The sequence below is a fragment of the Stegostoma tigrinum genome, chromosome 17, assembly GCF_030684315.1.
Source record: "Stegostoma tigrinum isolate sSteTig4 chromosome 17, sSteTig4.hap1, whole genome shotgun sequence".
Classification (NCBI taxonomy): domain Eukaryota; kingdom Metazoa; phylum Chordata; class Chondrichthyes; order Orectolobiformes; family Stegostomatidae; genus Stegostoma; species Stegostoma tigrinum.
Window position 1 is genome coordinate 52,980,655 of NC_081370.1, and position 17,219 is coordinate 52,997,873.

The 17,219-nt window shown below is 37.4% G+C and overlaps 1 protein-coding gene across 1 annotated transcript in view; it reads right to left on the reverse strand.

Annotated features, from left to right (window-relative positions):
* Positions 1-17,219, reverse strand: part of lgr4 (leucine-rich repeat containing G protein-coupled receptor 4) — a 133,915-nt gene that overhangs the window by 49,344 nt on the left and 67,352 nt on the right. The window contains exons 3-4 of the mRNA XM_048545579.2: positions 13,693-13,764; positions 5,020-5,091 (exon numbers count right to left, since the gene is read on the reverse strand). Of these exons, the coding sequence (XP_048401536.1) occupies positions 5,020-5,091; positions 13,693-13,764 (144 nt within the window). The remainder of the gene's footprint in view (positions 1-5,019; positions 5,092-13,692; positions 13,765-17,219) is intronic.

Below are 17,219 nucleotides of genomic sequence, written 5' to 3' on the forward strand. Positions count from 1 at the left end.
TCAGAGCAACACAAATGTTTTAATACAGACTACCATAGTGTTGTTATACTATCTTTCAGGGATTGCACCAGTAAGACATACATAATACTTTCATATTAAAAAAACATGGTTTTCACTGGATGACTTAGAAGACCTTCATAATTAATGAGGTAATTTTCAATTGTAGTCACTACTGTAATGAAACCAAAGCCAACTTGTGCATGGAATACCCTGCAAACAGCAATGTAATAGTGACATGCTTGCCTTTGAGATATGGAGGGGTAACCAAAAAAAGCATCCAGAACACGAGAGGCATCATCCTTCCTCTTATTGGAAGTAGTTCTATTCTATCCCTTACATCTACCTGAACAAGCAGATGGGGCCTCGATTCGGCATCTTACCTGAAAAATAGCATTTCCAACAATGTAAGACTGCAGTGGAACGTCAACCTTGATATTTGATCTCAAGCCTCTCAACTAGGACTTGATCCCAGAATTTTGAGATTTAAAAAGTTACCAACTGAGCCATGGCTGACACTATGAAACAATGTCTACCACTGGATAAAATTCCATTAGTTAATTGGCTGAAAACATTTTACCCCAAGACACTCCAATGAAATTCAGATTAACAAAGTAGCAGGAACTTCCATTGACCTGGGAGAATTTGTTTCTTTCAGAGCTCCTCCCTGCAGATATGCCAGAAGGGGAAACAAAAATAATTGTGCATCTTAAAAGTCTGCAAAAAACTGGTGTGGTAAAGATTAGTGATACTATGACCAAGTGTAAACTACAAAACAACCCCGATGTGATTATAGTGGTCAACACCATCACTTCAACGTTGATTAAGGCTTTGCATTAAGCAATGTCTAATGCTGCCAAATAACTATTCAGGACAATAATATTAAATCCAAGAGGGTGAGCTACGGTACGGGTGACCCTTGTTTTCTCTATTGTAAAGACTTCTGAATTACATCTCTGCAGGACTGCAGACTCCTTGTCACTGAACATCTCACCCTAGCATTTGTCATTTCCAGACTCAACTTTTCAAATTAGTAGTGATTGCCCATTCTTCAAAATAACTTTATTCAAACTCTGTTAGCCACATCCTGTGTGTCAATAATTATGTCTTAGTCCCAGGATCTTGTTCTCATTGTACCACGCCAGCACAGCCCACCAGCCATATACATTCAAAAATCTAACCCATGCATTTAAATTGCCTCCCTGATTTTGTAAAATCTGTCAGTACTACAGAAAGATCAACTGACTGGCAATTCTATCCCTTTGAATGCAATTTCTCAAACATCTCCACATCTACATGTTCCACTATTTGGCAGCATATCATCAGCTGGAATTCCTCTGTCTTGGTCCCTTTCATTGTCATTTTATGTTTAAGATATTGTTAACATCTACCACTTTGGCCAATCTATCGATTTTTTTCGCCCGACTCCATAATTCATTTGGTTCAGCAGCGCTTTCACTTTGCTTATGCTTCTGTGAAGCACTTTGTTGTGTTCCTTTCAAGTCAAGGAAAGCTGTAATCATTCCAATTGAAAGTATGCTCGGCTGACACGTTCAAGTTTTCTGTAATAACATACTCATCCATCCCAAATACAAACCTTGCTAGCATTATTTTTTTTTGGGTTCAAAAGTATACATAAGTGCCAAAACATTGCACGTATTCAAGAAGCAACTAGGTATAGCACTTGGGATGAATAGGATCAAAGGGTATGGGGAGAAAGCAGAATTGGGCTATTGAGTTGGATGATCAGCCACGATCATGAAGAATGGTGGAGCAGACTCGAAGGGCCGAATGGCCTCCTCCTGTTCCTATCTTTTATGTTTCCATGTTTCTATAAAACTTCACCATAACTAGCAATATTTGTTAGTATGAGTCACCCCTATACATTGTGAAACACGAGGCTCCATAGACCATACTCGCTTTTTGCTCAGTTCAGGAAACTTTACACTATCCCTTAGGTTTTTTTTTCCCTGAAGTGTAGACTGCTTGTAATTTTTCTATAATTGAAAGTTTCTGACATGGTCAGATGGTGATGTTTCACACTGAAGCACTAAAGCATCCCGGAAAGATTGGAACCTTGGTACTTCATGGAATCAGGAAGAAATGATGAATCAGTGGAATGCTTTGCCAGTGACGGTAATGGAGTCGGCCTCATTAGGGGCATTTAAGTGGCTATTAGATAGGCATATGGACAATAGTACAAGGTCGCGGTAGAGGTTAGATAGGCCTTCGGTTTCAGGTAAAAGTTTGGCACAACATCGTGGACCGAAGGGCCTATACTGTGTTGTACTGTTCTATGTTAAAGAAGTACATGTAAAATAAAAAGAATTAGATATTAGGAGGAATGTGCAAATGTTTAATACAAGGTGGCTTTTAAGGATGGTCCTAACGGACCACGGTCCTCAAGTTGTACAAGTGAAATGTATTAAACAAAAAACTGCTGGTAATGTAAATGCAAGATAAAAACAGAGAATGCTGTACATACTCATCAGATCCAGGAGCATCTGCGTGTAGGAAAACAGAGTTGGCATTTCAGGTCCATGATCCCTCATCAGAACTGGGTTATAATCAAGGCTTATGTTCAGAATAGAATGGAACTATCCATTCCTATGGCAGTCTCATTAAGCACTTCCTCGATTCTAAATTGATGTGACGTCCTACATATTTCAAAGTATATTTGATGTCATCTGAGTAATGGAACCCATAACAAAGACCTATTGGCAGAATCCAGGCATGTAATAAGACAAATAAAAAGCTGCTAACTTGGAAGTTTTCAAACTTTAAGAAAAAACACTGTAGCAGGCCAGGGCTTATACTCAACTCTTCCAGTATAGCATAGATCCCCACGTACTTAAATGACAGCTGACATCAGGGAGACACATACCATGTTGACCATATTTATGCGCACACCCAAAACATGCTAACCACTCATGAACTTTTTGTACATAATTAAAAATAATTACTTCAAACCCTGTTGTTATGAGTATGAAAAATCAGAAAACAGCTGATCTAGTTTCTACCACAATTACTCAGAACGCTAACGCTGTCAATAAACATTAAAATTCGGATGTTCAATGACATTTGATGTGAAAGGCCTATCTCAATTCACAGAATCTTATGTGATGAAACAAGTGCTTTCCATTCTTTAAACAACATATATGCATTGTAAATTAGATGGCACACTCATGGTTAGCAAGTAATACCCACATCTACTTCATTTTGGCTGAATTTGAAAACTAACTAATAAGCAATGATTAACTTCTTCCCTGTTGAGATTGTGATCATAATGCGCTTTGGTTGTGGTTTACAGTAGACCCTGTCTGATAATCAGGTTCAAATTATGGTCATCACCAGAGTCCTGATATAAGCTGCAAATTAGGAACCTCTGCTGTAATTCATTATACTGATGACCTCTGCGAGAAATGATCTGAATAATCTCTCCTCAATTCACTTGAATTCATGGACTTCTTTTTAGAGAAATTGAGATTCTTAAATGTTCGGGAGAACTGCACCATCTGGGTAACCCAGTTCAGTGACTGCAGCCCTTGAACGTTTATTTATTATATTCCATAACTCAGCTACTCAAAGGGCTTTGCAGGCTTTTAAAGAAGTGTAGTTACTAAAGTATTAAAGGTGGAGATTCGATAGCTAATTTTTGCACAGCTAGGTCTCTTGAACAGCAATATATGGAAAGGTTGAACGGACTGAGCAAATAGAGGTTTGACAGATGCAAAGGGGATATTTTCCCCTCACTGGGAAATCAAGAGCAGGACGCAGTTGCAAAATGAGTGATACTGAATTTAACAGAGACAAGGAGAAATTTCTTCTCTCAAGAGGGCTGTTATTGTTTGTAATTCTCTCTCCGACAAGCATTGGAGGGCTGGGGCCTTCAGTCAATTCAAGGCTGATTTAGACAGATTTTTGACCTACAAATATAAAAATGGGGACATTAGGAAAGATTTATTCAGAGGTCTCAACTCAATGAATGAAAGGGCTTTAATCTCAAGGAATATGGACCAAGTAATGAAAAACATGAATAGACTTTGAGTTATGTTTATCGGTGACACACCATGACAGCAAAGTGGCCCATCTAGAATGGGTCCACAACATTGTAGTGTAAAGTTATAGGCGCCATTACTTCAACAAAAATTGTCTTTCAAAAATACAATTGAGGCTCAAATCAAAATTATTCATCACTTTTCTAAATTTTTAGATGCACATGGCTGAGATAAATAGGTAACAAACATTTACAATGTGATGACAGCTGTACATTGATGAAACAACACTGATCAAATTATGAGAAATTAAAAGATACTGCACGTTGGTGCCATTATCTGGATTAGCAATCCAATTAGCACATGCACTGAATACGGTTAGTGCACTTACACTGTTTACATGCACGTGGGAATGAAGATTGCTCAACTTTTATGCAACATAAACACCACTTGCCTCTTTTCAAAAATGAAACAAGCTACAAGCAATGTTTTGCTACTTTGTAAATCTTTATTTCTCTTACATCTGTCTTTAAGAAGAATATGCTGCAGATCATCAGTTCTTTGTATCCATCCAGTAGAAAAAAGGTCAAACTGCATGCAAGTCTTTTGTGTGTTGTATGCTAACAACAGCACAGTTTTTTTGGCAAGTCAGGAGATTCACTATCTGCAGCCTGGATTCACAAATACACTCATTAACAATATTCTCGTATGTGGCCAATTGTTATGAATCCAATCCATGTGCTACCTATTCCTCAATCTTAAACAGACAAAATTGTCAGAATCAAGGCTACAAATGCAAACAAATGGAGTCCTTTGTACTGATTTAAACTTTATAACTTACACAGAAAGATAAAATGGACAGGACTTGCATCTTCAAGATGAAAGGAAGACTTAAAAGTTATTATAGAAACTACTGTCAATGTCAAATGATACATTTTAATGACCATGAAAACAATGATCTGAAACAATCTCGAGTGATTCAGCAGGTGACTAAATAGCTGAAATGCAGCTGCAAAATAACACTTACAGTGACTGTAGTGTAGACAGTCCTTTTAGGGCTTCACTTGGTACAGTTTTTAACTGGTTGTTTTGAAGCATTCTGTAAAAGCAAAAAGGTAGACAACTCAGCATTTTAGCGTAATTTAAGTGCACTGAAATATAACCACAAAACATCTCAAAACAATTTCTTTTTACATGTTAGCACTTGTTCTGAGGTCATACAACATCTATTTTACCATTAAAATGGGGAAAATAACTCATATTTGGCTCAAAGGTGTTGGTATAACTATGATTGTATGACTCTATGAAATACAATAAATACTGATGAGAGACGCCCAAGACTGATACTGTAAGAAAATGATATTTCATGAAAGTAACTATTTTCTAATAGAGTCATACAGCTGTACAGCATGGAAACAGACCTTTTGGTCCAACTCGTCCATGTTGACCAGATATCCTAAATTAATCTAGCCCAATTTGCCAACATTTGGCCCAGATCCCTCTTAATGCTTCCTATTCATATATGCATCCAGATGCCTTTTAAATGTGGTCACTGTATCAGCTTCCACCACCTCCCTTGGCAGTTCAATCCACATATGCACCACCCTCTGCATGAAAAATGGGACCCTTAGGTTTAAGGTGAGAGGGGGAAAGGCTTAAAAAAATAAAAGACCCTTAGGTCCCCTTTAAGTCTTCCCCCTCTCAACTTAAACTGATGCCCTCTAGTTTTGGACTCCCCCCAACCTGGGAAAAAAACCTTGGCTTTTCACCCTATCCATGCCCCTCATGATTTTATAAACTTCTGTGACATCATTCCTTAGCCTCAAACACGAGGGAAAATAGCCCCAGCCTATTCAGCCTCTCCTTATAGCTCAAAACCTTCAACCCTGGAAACATCTTTTAAATTATTTCTGAACACTTTCAAGTTTCAAAACATCTCTCCTAAAGTAGAGAGACCAAAACTGAACACAGTATTCCAAAAGTGGCCTAACCATTGCATGTTAGGATCTGCTGATTGTTCCAATTTTACTTTGAAATATTCAGCAGAAATTTAGAATCATGGAGGTCATCTTGTCAATGTCAGCTTTTTAAGAGAGTTATCCCATTTCACCACCCTGCAAAATATTTAACTTTATTTATTCCTACATGTTAAGTACTTTTTTTTAAGCTTTCTTTTGAAAGTGTCATCAAATTTGTTTAAATAGTTGTTTCAGATACGCAGTGAAATGTGATGGTCTGTTACGTTGTAAAATAATTTATCTTGTCCATATCATTTGCCAAATAATGCAAATCCACATTCTCTGATTATCAAAACCTCTGTCACGGCATCATAAAGATTTTCAAAAACGTGAGGTTTATTAACTTTCTCTCAGCCTCCCAATGCTTATTTAGCCTCTTTCATGTTACTGAAGCCCTACATCCCCCCCCATTCTTGAAAATTTCCACTAAACTCCAAGACTTGACGCTTCCTAAAGTGCCTTGTTTAGAACGGATTACGGTATTTCAGATGGGTTCTAATTAGGCATTTATAAAAGATTTAGTATAATGCCCTTGTATTCATACTCTCCGCTCCATTTATAACATCAAGGGTCTAATATGATTTTTAACAGGCTTCTCAATTTGTCAGTAGATGTAAATCCTGAGATTTCTTTCTATTTCTGTGCCCATTTCAAAATATTGGATTTAGGAACACAGCAGCAGGCCATCAAGCCTCTTGTCCCTGCTCCACCATTTTAGATTATGACTGATCATTTACTGCAATGTCATTACCCCCATAACCCAGACTGATGTTGTCAGTATCCATCAATTTTTATCTTCAACCTATTCAGTAGCTGAGTCACCACAGCGTTCTTGGAGAAAGCATTCCTAAGATTCCCTCTGACTGAAGAGATTCCTCCTCATCTCTCCAATTCTTTGTTTTGGACAGCACAGAGCCTCACAGCATCGGGGCCTGAGTTTGATTCCAGTCTTGGGTGACTGCGTACAGTCTGCACAATCTGTGTGGGTTTCCATTGGGTGCTCTAGTTTCATCCCAAAGATGTGCAGTTTAGGTGGAATGGCCATGCTAAATTGCCCCAAAGGGTTCAGGGATGTGCAAGCTAGGTGGGTTAGCCGTGGCAAGTACAGAGTTACGGAGATATTATGGGGAAGTGGAGCTGGGTGGAATGCTCTTCTGAGAACTGGTACAGACCTGATGGGTTGAATTGACCTTATCTGCACTGTAGGAATTCTATGACCCTATGACTCTATGCACTCCATCCTAAATGGCTTGACTCTTAATCCGAAGTGGTGTTCCACTGTTCAAAATCGTATCATCACCCATATACCCGGCCAGGAGAAAAAAAAATGTTTCTGCATCTACCCATCCCTATCACATCTATAAAAATTTGTTCACAGCAATTAGTTCACCTTTAATTCTTTGAAACTATGAATGCAGACCCAGTCTCTTTAATCTCTCCTCACAGGATTGCGAGTCCATCTCAGGACTGCTCTCCGTCACAGAAGGCAGCTGAAGCCAAAACACTGATTTCTTTTTCAAGGAGGAGTTAGATATTGTTCTTAGGGCTAAACAGATCAAACTGTTTGGTAGAAAGCAAGAATGAGGTACTGAGTCAGATGATCAGCCGTAATCATACTGGATGAAAGAGCAGGCTCAAAAGGGCCAAGTGGTCTACTCCTAATTTCTATTTCTATGTTTGTTTTATTGAAACAGTATGTTCCTAACTATTGGAACCCAGCTCTTTGGCTTTTCAAAAACAGATAATCAATTGTTAAAAACATTCTCAGTCTTTGTTGGTCCTAGTAAAATTGGAATACATCACAACTCTGGTACAAAATCAATTTGAAGGATTCATCATTACAAGAATAAAAATCTCCTAAAAGAAAACACAGTATATCTAAACTTCAACTTTGTTTGGAAAAACTTGTTTTCAGCACAAAAGTCACAATATCCCCTTGACCTACATAGCTTGCAGCTCCCCTTGGAACACAGCCTAGAAAACAAACAAATTGATACACACCATAATACTTTTTAAAATGTCCTAGGAAGAGAACAATCATTGGGAAATCTGGCTCTCCCAAAAGAACAGGCAACGGGGCTTTCACCAAACACTCACCCCCGGCTCCTCACATCACCATCCACCACCACCACCACCACTATTCCCACCCCCCAAAAAAATTAATCTAACTTTTAGGCAGAAAGTTAACAGCTATATCATTGTGACTTTTTTTGAGTAGCCAGAACATTGTCATTCCATGAAGAAGAATTTGGAATCAATAACTAATACAAAGTTTATCGCTCTCAATAAAAACACAAGGGTGCTGAAGCCACTGTCAATGTGCTGTGAAGTTGATGCAAACTTGGATTTAGTTGATGAAAACCATGTTCAATCACTTTACACTTATATGCTCTGATTCTGCCCTGTGGTAAACCAGCAACATTTACATGAAAAGTCCTGTCACTATTTTTGGATGTTTTTGTCCACTTAGTTGTGTTCTTCTAATAGTGGATCTCTCTTGAACATTTGAAAATAAACATTTTGTATCAAAACTCTAAGTATATTCTATTCAAAGATGCCACAGTAAAATGATATTTAATTTCAAATCATGAAAAATTAATATTTCCTTTCATGTTTCCAAAGGTAGAAAAGTACAATTACTTCTTATTTTGAATGAAGTTTTGTTTTGATTAGAGTACATCTACTCAACATGGCGAGGCAAAGTCTACCTACTATTTTCTGATTTTCGTAATACTAATTCACTTCTTTGGTTATAAGTTCTGATGAAGAGTCACTGGTCTCAAAACATTATCTGTTTTAGTTCCTCCACAAATGCTGCCAGACCCACTAAGCTTCTCCAGCACTCTGTTTTTATAAATTAATATTAACATGATTTAAAACTGTGCTTATGGAAGGTATTAGATGGATGGTTCAAGTCTGAAGAAAGAAGATTCAGAGAAGAAATGAGAAAGTACGAAAGTGAAACAAATAGAAAATAAAATAAGAAACTGGCAGCTAACATGTAAGGCGGTGGAGGGAATCCCAATATCTTCTATAATATTGAATATCAGAAATATAGAATCTTGGAGGTCATCTCTGTTAGCTCTTTGAAAGAGCTATCTTGTTAGTTGTACTGCCATCTCCCTTACTTGCCTTTATTTATTCCTGCATATGAACATTTTCCAATTTTCCTTTCAAGTTTATATTGAATTTGTTTTAGCCATTTCAGGCAGAGCATTGTAGATCATTACATCTCAGTGTAAAAAATTTTAATATTAAAACGGTAAGAGGTGTGGAGATAATTAACGAGTAGGACGAGATGCCTCTGAAGTAACTGAGGGCAGTGAGAATGGAATTTGCAGAAGCACTGGGCGTAATTTACCAGTCTTCTTTAGGGTCAGGAATGGTACAAATGTCACACCCTTGTTCAATAAGAGATGTACATATTAGCCCAGTGATGATAGGCCAGTCAATTTTGAGTGGTGGGAAACTTCTACAAACGATAACCAAAAAAACAAAGAACTGCAGATGCTGGAAATCTGAAGTGAAAAAAGAAAGAAGGGTCACCGGACTTGAAATGTTGATTTTGCTTTCTCTGCAGATGCTGCCATACCGACTGAGTTGTTCAGCTATTTCTGATATGGTTTTAAAAACAATAATTAGAGCAAAATTAATAGCACCTTGGACAAAAGTAGCTTAATAAAGGAAAGTCAGCAAGGTTTCATCATGGGCAAGTGATGTTCAACTAATTTACCACAGTTTTTTTCTTACAAGAGATGATAGAGTAACAACGATGATAATGCTGTCGAGGTACTGTACATTAACTTTCAAAAGTAGTTGATACTGTGCTGCACAACAGACTTATGAGCAAAGTTACACCTCATGGATAAAGAGAGACAGTAGCAACATGGATATGAAGTGAGTTTAGAGAAGATTTGTAGCTCAGGTTGAGGTTCTGGATGTGAGTTTGCTCGCTGAGCTGGAAGGTTAGTTTTCAGACATTTCGTCATCATTCTAGGTAACATCATCAGTGAGCCTCCGACGAAGCGCTGGTGTTATGTCCCGCTTTCTATTTATCTGTTTAGGTTTCCTTGGGTTGGTGATGTCATTTCCTGCGTTGGTGAACAGAACAGAAAATGACATCACCAATGCAGGAAATGACATCACCAACCCAAGGAAACCTAAACAGATAAATAGAAAGCGGGACATAACACCAGCGCTTCGTCGGAGGCTCACTGATGATGTTACCTAGAATGGTAACGAAGCGTCTGAAAACTAACCTTCCAGCTCAGCGAGCAAACTCACATCCACAGATATGAAGTGACTGACAGGAACAGGATTATGATTAATACATATTGTTCAGACCAGAAGGAGGTTTGAGATGAGTTCCCCAAGAATCGATACTGGTTGCTCTTCATGATATAGTTTAAAAGACCAAAACTTTGGGTGTAGTTTTGAATACTGCAGATAATACAGAACTTAGCAGTAACATGAACTAGTGGAGCTGGGTAGAATAGAGTAGAAATTCAAGAGGACACTGACATAGAATGGCAGAGAGGTAGCAGATGAAAGTCAATGCAGAGAAGTGTGAAATGATTCACTTGGTATAAAAATGCAGAGAGAATATTTTTTAAAAATGGGTGCAATTTTAAAGGAGGTGGAGGAGCTGCAGAACTGGGTGTTACCAGTCTTTGAAGATAAAAGACAAGTTGAGGAAGGAATTATTATAACATACACTATTCTAGGCCTTATTAATAACAGCATAAAGCACAAAAGTGAAGAGGTTAATGCAAACATGGATAAAACACTCTTTTGGCCTTAACTAAAGTATTGCATCCAGTTCTGCGTGTCACACTTTAAGAGGTGAAGACATTATACAGAGTGCAGAAAAAAGATGAACAAGAATGGGTCGAGAGGAACTTGAGTTATATAATTAACATTTAAAACATTGGGATTGTTTTTGTTGGAGATGACCAAATTGAATTGTGATTTGATATGGATGTGCAAAATCAAACTATTCCAATTCAATTAAGAACAAGAGCTCACAGATGTAAAGGTAACAGACAAAAGTAGTAATGAAAACATGACAGGAACCTTCTTTTACTCAGCCTGTAGTTAGTATCAAGCTAGCACTGCCTGAGAGTGTGGTGGGGGCAAGTTCAATCCTGCCATTCAAGAGGGAATTGGATTAGCTGAAAAGGAAAAAATGTACAGGGCTACAGTGTAATGACAAATGATTCATTCAGAAAGCCAGCAGAGACATCTCGGGCCTGAAGGCCTCCACCTCTTCTGTGACAATTCTGAGATTCTGTAAAATCAACAGGATGGGTAGATAAAGTAAGACTGTTGCCAGCATTTAGGCCTAGATTAAGGGGTCATAGACAGATGATCGAGATGTAAGACATTTTGAACATAACTACAGGAAGTCCTCTACAGAGATTTGTGGAGATGGGAATTCACTTTCAGGGTTAGTGGTTACAGCAGAAAACAGAACAATGTTCAAGATTAGATTATATAGGCAAAATATAGACATAAAATATGAAAACAAGGCAAATAAATGTGATTCAGAATGGTAAAATAGAAGAAACTGATTGGACTGAATAGCCTACTGTAACATTTATCTATTTCCATATAAACTACTTTTAACCTCCTTAAACTTTACAAGATTTTTAGGAACTGTTATTCTCTTTTTCTGTGCTCACAATTCAAACACAGAATGAGAAAAGTTGGTTACAAACATCTGCAGGCTCAAGTACAATCTTGCTGGGCAGACAGTCAAACACACCTTAAGTATTTGTGCAAACAAATGAACATTTTTATCACATGGGTGAAACAGGTTGTCACAAGCTACACCAAATACGTAATACTGTTAGGCAACATCACAGGATGAGGCTACAAGCAATTGCATCAAGCACTGGTGCATCTCAAAATTGATGGTAATTGTTGAAGAACAGAAACAAATCAGAGAACATATTTAAGCAAGGTCCAGCATCTTTACGTAGATGCTACAAATCTAAATTGGAGGAAATTAAGTAAGTTGCTTAAGTATTTTACTCTGCCATGACTCTTCCGCCCCCAACTCCCTGAGAAAAAAACTCTTGATATACACAAACTGGCTCATATTTGCACTTTACATGATAGATCTTGCTTTTAACAAGAATGCAGTGTCATTTCAACCTAAATCTCCACTTCTCATGAGATTAGAAAAGATAGAAAGATGCTTAAATTGAATGATAAGAATTCAAAGAAAACTCACATTCATGATACAAACACTGCAAAAATAACTAAAGTATGAATACAACTTTGAAGTTCTGGTGACATTCACAATCCAATCAACATGTCAAATGTTTCAGGTCATTATAATTCACTTTGACCTAGCCTTACTTTACCATATAATCATAACATTACTATAGGAGATAAAACATTGTTTGGTTTTTAAGTATAGGAAAGGAAATCTATTTGGGGAATTTATTTTGACTTGTATTAATTTGGTATTGCCAGTGCAGTGGAGCACTATGGACCTTTGCTAATGCAAATATTTCTTACAAATAAATCATGCTTTTCCACCTGAATGTATGAATTTGACCTATCTCCCACATTCCAATCCTTGCCTGTGTATGAATGGCCTCTTCTCACAGGCTGCTAAAAGGTGCAAGCAAAAGCTATTTAGATTGACTTGCCTTCTAAACTAGTCCTAAGTATCTATAATCTTGAATCATATTATTTTGAAGCATTATTCATGCATCAATGTACATTTTGACACACTGAGAAAGGAGAAATTACAAAATAAATCAAGCTACATTATGAGATATTCCAGGCAATTAATTGTGCTTGTTCTTTTAAAATCTGTTTACAGATGTTACGACATACATCTGTAGTAGCTGGAACTTGAACCCAAACCTTCCAGCCCAGTGGTTGGGACATTACCACTATGCCAAAAGAGCTCATGGGGAGAGGCTAGTAGTTGAATACGCTCAAGAATTACTAAGCAACTGTGCACATGCACAGACAAATGAAGAAATGCTCGAAGTATTTCAAGGCTGAAATTTCTTCTTTCTCGTTACTGTGGCAAAAAAAAAATTCACGCATCAACATGCCATACTCCTAAATAATATGATCAAGTTTTATACACTTGTTCTGTCCTATTTTAGGAAAATTGTACTAACTGGACTGGTTCAAAAGGCAAGTCAGTCCCAATAGCAGTTGCAGTTTTTACCGGCCACTGGAATATGCCAGAGAGATTTGGGAACACTCACTCGTACATACCTTGTGATTAGAATGCAAAAGACGGTCAAATTATACATTCAGATGGAAAAGCATGATCTATTATAAAGACTATTAGCATTAACGGGCCACACCTGTTCTCCACTACAATGCCTATATCACTGATCTCTAAAATGAGATTTAATTTAGAACTAATAATAATTTAAAACAAAGCGTCATAATAATTTTCTGAAGAAGGGTCCCAACCCAAAACATCAAGCTTTCCTGATCCTCTGATGCTGCTTGGCCCGCTATGTTCATCCAGCTTCACACCGTGTTATCTCAGATTCTCCAGCATCGGCAGTTCCTACTATCTGTCACAATAGGGAGTCACTTTTGGCATGTCCTAACCCATTTTTAGTCGCCAATGATTAATTTTGAACAGCATCATTGACTATATTTTGACATTTTTAAGCTGGAAATAATGGACTAATACTTACAAAACTTTCAGTTGGTACAGACCAGACAAAGCCTCTGGGTGAATGTAAGACAGGTCATTGCCAGCTAACCGCCTGTAAAAGGAAAAGGTGATCATATCAACCAGTTCAAAGACTAGTAATTTTTATCAATATCAGAAGAACAGACATTAATTAACCCAAAATTATAATGCAATCTTGCTTGTTTAAAAGCACTTAAATTTGTATGACAACTCAGTGGATTACAGCCCACATATCACATTCAGGCACTCCATTGTATTTGATATCCTGGAACTGTGATAACCACAAAGATCTGCAAAAAGTGTGAAAAGTTCACTGAAAAATTGTCACAGTATCTGAACTCCAACCGCATCATTGGACTGCTTTGAACTAACTTATAAAGCAGCTATTGTGTGTAGTTTATCGTGATGATAGTGACACGTTGGAAATAAAGGTTGTAGTTAACATTTTAACTTCAAATGAGGACAGAAATTATAGGTTGTTGAATCGATATACCTTATAGCTCTGGGCCACATGGATTCATTTCAAATACAAATCAGGCTGTAGTGTTTTGATCGTGTGTAGTCAGCCTACATATTCAGCGCTACATCTGAAGTTCTGAAGGCGTACAAATTTTGTAGGAAATAACAAAAATTGAGGCATGTATGCTATGGAATTCACCTAAAGGCCATAATGCCAACCAACCCCAGTTACCGGTTGTACCTGACACTGCTACATGTTTCAGTGAATCTTGCAAAATCCCAATCTTGCAGTCATTTCTTGAAACTTGAATTTCTTGCCTAAAGCATGGCAGATGACTTGATTGCTAAGAGCAGAAGCATCAGCATCAGGTAAAGGCAAAGAAGCAGTGACATCCAAGGTTGGATGTATGAATTGTTACAAGGAAAAGGGGGAAACAAAGGTGACCAGTGCACATTAGTACAATCTGAAATAAAGTACCACAGTAAACAGAGTTGAAATCGTGCTGAAGAGTAAGAAAAAAACAATAGGCTCTCCAAGAAACCGAAGCTGAACCAGGCAAATGGAAAAAAAGCAGTTTCATAAGCGGTCATAAAAGCACTAACAATTTTAAAATAAATTTTCAGATTTAGCAGAGTATCAATATATCCTCAACCTAGCCCATTTTGGTTTAGCTGCAGGAAGAGAGATCCAGGTCCCTCATGGTTTATCATTGAAAAGTCTTCTGCAACTTTCCACACTCCTCAGTTCTGGCTAAGAAATGAGAACTTAAAATCAGTGAAGTATTGGGAAACAGCACACAAATCGATGTTTTTGCGGATTGCTTTCTAGTACTGAAAATCGCTTTTAGAAGGACAAACTAATTTAAAGCCTAAGAATCATTATTAAAGCACAGCTATTAAAATAATGAAATATATTTATGAAGATCCTTAACCAAAGTGATTACGAAGCATTCTCTGCAAAAGGTTTAATGCTCATGAGGGGTAGGGGAAAACCTCTGGATAGACTGAAGCAATTTACTTAACGTTTTCTCAAAGCAAGGCTCATAGCATGGGGCATAATAGCAAAGTCACATGAGTATCCTTCTAGTGTGCTAGAGATGGCTGACATAATTCTACATTGCCTCAGAGGGCCATAACAATAGCTCATGCACTGTCTTTAACAACAGAAATGGCAGTCAAAGTTTATGTCCATAGATCAGATGCACCAGAAGTATAGTACCGTCTTTCCTTGCTTCAGAAGTTAAAAGATGATGGGTTGGCATCATCTCAGTGACCTTAAAAGTGAATTTAGTAGTGTTGCCTAGTAACATGAGAAATCTGAATTTTTGTGCCAAGCAAAATACGGAACTATTTACTGACGTTATAAATAAATTCTGCCTTGTATGCTCTCTGTTGGCAGTTATATTGTGTTGTACAATGGCCATGGTAGACTGACCTCAATTTACACAAATACACTTTACCCAACCCAGACATTTATCAGTTTGTACAATGACTCAATTATATATTACCAGTTACATTCTAAAGGTACCATGCAAACACAACATTGTGCAACATAAAATTGTTTTAAAATTACTTGAATTACAAAAGACATACTTTCAGCAATAACAGGAGAGAACTGAAAGTTAATGGCCATGAACTCAACAGATTTCACTTTAACTATGCAATAACAAACTGTAATCTCAGAGCAAACCTTTCTACAGGAGAAGGATATTAACCATACATGTTCAACTTTCCTCACTTTGTTCTCACCCATTCACATTAAGTTCATACTGTATAATCTAATATGTTAGGTTCTTTCAAAAAAATGCTTGAACTGAATACTCAGACTACCCCTTATGGTGCCATTCAATATACTGAGAAAGAAAGTAACAAACCTGTCACATTTTCCTTTGAAGGGACCCAGATTTGGTATGTTTCCAATCAATCAGACCACACACCCTAGAAAACTGTCCACAAACCCTCCTCTTCATCTTCTCCCTGAAGATCACTTTAAAATTCAACTCTAAGCCTCACAGTGACCCCTCTAATAAGTCCTTCTTTAGATCATGTCCGTTCTTTTCTGATTATGCCTCTGAAACTACTTGGCACACAGTTCTATGTTAAAGGTGTAAATGAAAACCATTGTTTAAATATTTGACTAACATGGGATTTCATGCTGAATTTAAATTATGGAATTGTGACATCTTCTAAGTGCAACAAATTAATTTAATGATTCTGTAATCAATTCATATACATGGTGAATAAAAATAATGCCAATCAGCATACTAAAGGCTTTAGGATATAATTGCAATACTTTTTACAATGCCCTTCTGTCCATTAACTCCACCTAGACTGTACTCCTGAAAAAAAGTGAAAAGGGGATAAAGCTAGTATCAATGAAGCTATTTGAAGGAGGGTAGAAACAGATGTCAGTTATTCTGTTAACTTAACACCACAACTTCTCAAGGTTGATGTGCCATAATCTAACTGAAACGCAAACATTTACTATAAAAGCAAAATACCACTGATGCTGGAAATCTGAAACAAACACAGGGGATGTTGGAGAAACTCAGCAAGTTTGGCAGAATCTGTGAATATAATGCTTTGAGTCTGGTATGATTCTTTTCATACTGGACTCAAAACATTAACTCTTCCTTTCTCCACAGATGCTACCAGACCTGTTGAGTTTCTCCAACATTCTGTGTTTGTTTCAGATTTACAAGATGGAAAAATTTATTGATTCATTGTGCCAGCAAGAAGAAAATGGTTAGATTTTTTAAACTGACAGTGTTGATTTATTACAAAGACAGGGCATGTTTTCTCCTCTGTGATCAACATTGGGTATGTTACAATCTATTTTAGTCATTGGTGACAAAATGATTTTGGGAGGAGATTTCTTAACATCAGATAGTTGTTGGGAAGACAAAAATTGTGTTCCTAATCAAGAGCTATCCAATGTACTACCCAGTCACGCTTCAGAGAATGGAAGTTTTGGAGCCAGCATGCCTCTGTGGTTTCTGCCCGAACATAGTTAGATGACTATTAAGATATACATATGCTTCTAATCAGTTTATCAGCCTCTGCAGTTAC